The sequence below is a fragment of the Echinops telfairi genome, unplaced genomic scaffold (assembly GCF_000313985.2).
Source record: "Echinops telfairi isolate 266 unplaced genomic scaffold, ASM31398v2 ScPeMD7_7469;HRSCAF=8507_1, whole genome shotgun sequence".
NCBI classification, from domain to species: domain Eukaryota; kingdom Metazoa; phylum Chordata; class Mammalia; order Afrosoricida; family Tenrecidae; genus Echinops; species Echinops telfairi.
In genome coordinates, this window is record NW_022111373.1 from 117,927,588 (window position 1) to 117,932,708 (window position 5,121).

The following is a 5,121-nucleotide window of genomic DNA, read 5'->3' on the forward strand; positions in this document are numbered from 1 at the left end:
TCCTACTTCGCGGAATTTCATTTATCATGGTGGGGTCTAGAACTGATTAACTGTGATAAACGAGGGTTCACTGTACATTGCTAACTTCACCATGACTACTCAAATGGAAACATCCCAATGTGAGTCACATGGACCAGAGAACAGTTTATAATTTCAAAAGCACTGCCACCAAGAATCATACCAGATTCCCACAACAACTCTCTGAGAGGACTAATATTATCATTCTAATTTAAAAATAGAATTAAATTAGAAAATATCGGATGAGTTTTTGGTTCGCACAATCTGTAAGTGGCGAGAAGAATCAGTACTCAAAAATAAACAGTGGTCAACAAACTCTGAAGAGGGATGTGCTCAGCAGCAGCAGAAGATTAGGGACTTCCTGAGTGGTGCTAAGGGTTAACGTGCTCAATCTCTCCATTCAAATCCACCTAGAGGTACCACATGAGACAGATCTGGCAATCTATCTCCACAAAGGCTGGGCCCTAAAAACCCAGTGGAGCAAAGTTCTACCACAAATTGGTATCAACTTCATAGCAACTGATTCCCAGCAACTGGGAATGCGGAAGAGGGTTTTATTTAGTTCTGTATGTTTGTCTCCTTTGACACTTCATCCATATTTTAGCATGAATCAGTACTGCAGTTCTTTATATTGCTGACTAATATTCCACTGTTCAGATGTCTTACATCTTGTTCATCCATTCAACTGATATCACAAAAACAATGATCTGCATAAGTAAAAAACTTAATATGACTGAATCACATGCTGAGCTAAAACTCCCCCCCTTCCATATTCTAATATTAAAGGTTATTAAGGTTCACTTATATTCAACAGATGAATAATGAATAATCAAGTAAAGAACTACACATAGATTCCCTATTGCTTCACGACAAAGAAAGTCGATCGGACCAGTCCAGGAAACTGGGCAAGAAGAGGGGTAAAAATTAGTTGTAGGTTTGTGTATACAGATTGAAAATGGAAGGAGAATTTTAAAAGTCAGTATTTCTGATAAAAGCATTTTGGGTTTGGACCAGACAGTATTTGTCAAATGATCAGGGGTAGTAGGAGTGGAGAGGAGGAAAGAGAATTAACAACACTGACTACAAAGGGAAACTACAGAATTCCTTCCTCAGGATGCTTAGGGGTTGAAAGGAAAGTAACTGCCAAGATGTAGTTCAGTTAAACTCAAGGCCAGGGAGCTGGCAACAGGCCTGTATTGGAAGGCCAATCTGGTTACATGCATCTGAGTCAAGTAATCTGATGGTGTCACCGACTCATTCCCAGGCACATCATGGGAGGCAGGATAGCACTGGGGCATGAGAAGTGGCTTCCGAATACAGGGCTCAAGCAAGTCATTTAATGTTCTTATGTACTTCTTGTTTGTATAATGGGGTTCGTAAGTGACCCCAGTTAATAGTATTCTGAGGGTTGAGAGAATGAATGGCCATGATGCGTCAGACTCATAGTAAGCACTCAGTAAATATTGGTCATTGAGCCATCATCATCATTACCAGTTCTCAAGTGAACTCCAACTCACGGTGAGCCCACATGCATCAGAGGACTGTGCCCTATAGACTTTTCAATGGCTGATTTTACACAGCAGGCTCCCAGGTGCTCCAGGTGGACTTGTCAATCACATACTACCTCCAATTTAGAATGACAAAGCAGAAGACAGAAAGCACCAGGGCCTGTCAAAAGAACAAACGGTCTTGGTCTTGGAAGAGGTACAGCCAAAATGCTCCTTAAAAATGAGGGTGGCGAGACGTCCTCTCACATACTTTAGACATGGTATCAGGAGACTCTAGTCCCTGGAGAAGGACTTCATCTTTAGTAAAGCAGAGGGGCGGTGAAAAAGAGGAAGACCCTCAATAAAACAGATTGACACTGCAGCTGTTACAATGGGCTCAAACATTGGTAAGGATGGCACAGAACCTAGCATTGTGTTGCTGTTTGTCCAGGGTTGCTATGAGTCAGAACGGACTCCACAGCACTTAACAACAACGGAATATGCATGGACAGGGGAAGTTATTGATGATATAGTACTAGCCCAAAGCTACAAGACAGTAATGGCACCATTTTAACTTAAAAAGATAAATTATTAGAGATTGGAAAAAAAGTCCATGCATAGCCACTACACTTGTAGGTTTACTTCATATAATTTAGAATGTTTCTGCATAGACGTTTCCCTCATCCATTCCTCTGGAAGGTAAGGGTAGTTCCATTTTACTGATGAGAACATCCTGGCTTCTCAGTGACTGGTCACAGGCTTACGAACAGAGGTTGCTTTCCTTCTCAGACTTCATCATGCTCCCCCCACCCCCCTCCCTTGCAGTATTCCAGCAGCCTCTGGCGGATGACCTCACTGCTTGCCAATGCACCTTCCTGTTCTAGGCCAGCGTGATCTTTACAACCACAATCCATGGAGATGCAACTTTCTGCTTCAAATCTTTTAAGCACAAGATACAACTTCAAATTGCCTCCATTGACGAAAGTCAGACACCTGGGTGTCATTTTCCTTGCCCTTCCCCCCTTTACCTGGTTAGCTGTACCTTGCCTAGTTTATTTACCTCACTCTAGTTTTGGTATACTCATTCTCACTGGTCCAAACTAGGATAAAAAGAGATGCCTGGAGACCAGTCAGGAGCGCCTCCTTCTCTATCTGTAACCACTCGGGATTGATCACACCGCGCTATGATGACACACCAGACTGTGGGTCCCTTAAGATCAGCAGAGGTGTCCTGGTGGCGCAGTGGGCTAGGCATTGGGCTGCTCAAGGCGGGGTCAGCCAGTTGGAAACCACTAGCCATTCAGCAGGAGAACGATTAGGCTTTCTACTCCCATAGAGTCATGGGAAACGCAGAGGCAGTTCTGCTCTGTCCTTTAGCCATTATGTGTCAAAATGAAGTGAAGGTCAGGAGTTGGGCCCCAGTCGATCTCCTACGTGCAGTGCCTGGCACCCGGTGTGGCCGAATGGATGGCCAACATTTTTGCACAAAGTCTAAAAAAAAAAAAGCCATCTACCAGTGTGAGTTCGAAAATGACCTGGAAGATGTTCCCTTGCGGATCGCAAAGGTGATAAGATCGGCTTGTTTGAATGTGATACGGCATGCCTCCCGCAGGGGGGTGGGGTGGAGCCACCTAGGAACCAGGCAGCAGGGGTCAGCGGCCTCCACCCTTATTATATACAGCCCAACCCAGCTCGAGCAGGTTTTATGCGTCCTCATGTCTGCAAGCACTGCTGAAACCAGTCCACCGTGGGTGACCCTGCTGGTATTTGAAATACGAATAACTTAGCTGTGACACGATCACAGCACCACGCATGCCACCACAGCACGACACAATGACAGACGAGGAGGGAAACAACACCTAGCAAGTCGGGAACACTAGGCAAACGACCCCGAGCCCCAGAGTCCAATGGCCCCGGCTTCTACTCTGAGCAAGGCACCAGTGTCCTCCTCTGCAAAGAGGGCAGCCTCGGAGACTTGCAAGGCCCCACCTCCGCACTGTGAACGGCAGATCCCTTCTCTAAGGGGGCTCTGACTTGCCCGGAGCTCGGCGGTCTCCTCGTCCTCCCACACCCACGCGGCGGGGCGCTTCCTCCTCCCCGTCCCCGTCCGGGGAGCACTGCGGAGCGGCGTCGGCCCGGGGAGCCCCGGCGCGGCCTCCAGCGCCTATCAACCCGCTCACCGGCTTCTCTTCGCCTCCCATCTTCCCGACAGGTTTGCTAGCTATCTCCTCCGACATCCGCGAGCCACGAAGGAAAGATGGAAGCCCAAAGCGACCGTCTCCAGGAAACGAGAGCGCTCCGAGGAGGACCAGGCAGCCCGCGAACACTGCGCTTGCGCCACGTGGGCCAAATGGACAGCTGATGCAATCAGCAAGCGCCCAAACCCCGCCTCCCAACCGGCCCGTGGAAAGAACAGCCAATTGACAACGAGGAGAGGCGGGCCCTGCTGGCCCTAAGCCAATGGGAAAGTTCCTTTGGTGACAGCCCTTCAGGGAAGGAGGGCGCGGTGAGGGCGGAAGGGGGGCCGCAATTGGCTCTCCGCACTGGACTGCACTCTTTCAGAGCTGGAAGTACCTCAGTGCGCGTGCGCTATCCTTTCACCACCGACTTTCCGCCGGCCAGTCAAGGACTTTTCCAGCCACAAAAAGCAAATGAGTCGAATCGATTCGGACGTCGAGGTAACGCCTAGCAACAACAACATGACAAATTGGCTCAGCTGGGCTAAAGCTTCCCAGCAGGACCCAGCGATTGGAACGACGTTCCTGACCGGGAGACTGTGCAGAGTCCAAGGTCTCCTGCAGCTCCGACCAGCCTCTTCCGGGGCCATTGCCTTTTCTGCGGCCCTCTCAAGCCCCTCAGCCTTAAAGGAATGGAGCGCTCCGCTTAGCAACCACACTGAGCTTTGGTGGTAGTGTGGCCTACCACTCACTGGCTGGTAACCACCAGGTCGGTAGTTCGAAACCAACAGCCACTTCGGGAGAAAGATGAGGCTGTATATTTCCCGAAGCCCACAGGGGCCGGTCTCCATTCTACCATGCCCTCTAGGGTCACTTAAGTTGGAATCGAGTTGATGACAATGAGTTTGCGTTTTTGTTGTTGTTTTGACAACCCAGGTTTTCAAGACCCTAGTCTTTGTTGTGTTTTAGGACACCAAAGAGACCTTATCCCAAATAGAATTTAAGGAGAACCTTTATGAGACACAGACAACACAAAGGTACAGGCACATCATCTGGATGAGGGAGGCTGTTAGCACAAAGTCAAAATGCCATCAAAGGATCCCAGCTAGGACACCAGATAAAGAGGGAACCAAAGGAAATATCACAAATTCATGTGAGGCTGCATATCAATACCTCAGGTACAGGCTATCCAACCAGGAACAGCAGGACCATGACTGGGACACATGTTAGATGGAGGGACTTACAAGACCAGTTCAGGGCCTTCGCGAAGGCAGTCAGGGTGAGACTATGGGTCCCCAGTAAGGGGTTAAACACTGGGCCGCTAACTACAAGTTTGGAGGTCTGAAGAAAGGTGGCAGAGGCTGGAACTCACAAGCCCCCGTGGGAGAAAGATGTAGCAGCCTGCTTCCCTAACGAGTAATGCCTTGGAAACTGTGGGG

At 48.7% G+C, this 5,121-nt stretch overlaps 1 protein-coding gene across 1 annotated transcript in view; it reads right to left on the reverse strand.

Annotated features, from left to right (window-relative positions):
- The window catches only part of TARS1 (threonyl-tRNA synthetase 1), a 27,880-nt gene extending 24,052 nt beyond the window's left edge, over positions 1-3,828 (reverse strand). The window contains exon 1 of the mRNA XM_004698086.3: positions 3,686-3,828. Within this exon, the coding sequence (XP_004698143.2) occupies positions 3,686-3,742 (57 nt within the window). The 5' untranslated portion in view covers positions 3,743-3,828. The remainder of the gene's footprint in view (positions 1-3,685) is intronic.
- Between the last annotated feature and the right edge of the window lie 1,293 nt (positions 3,829-5,121).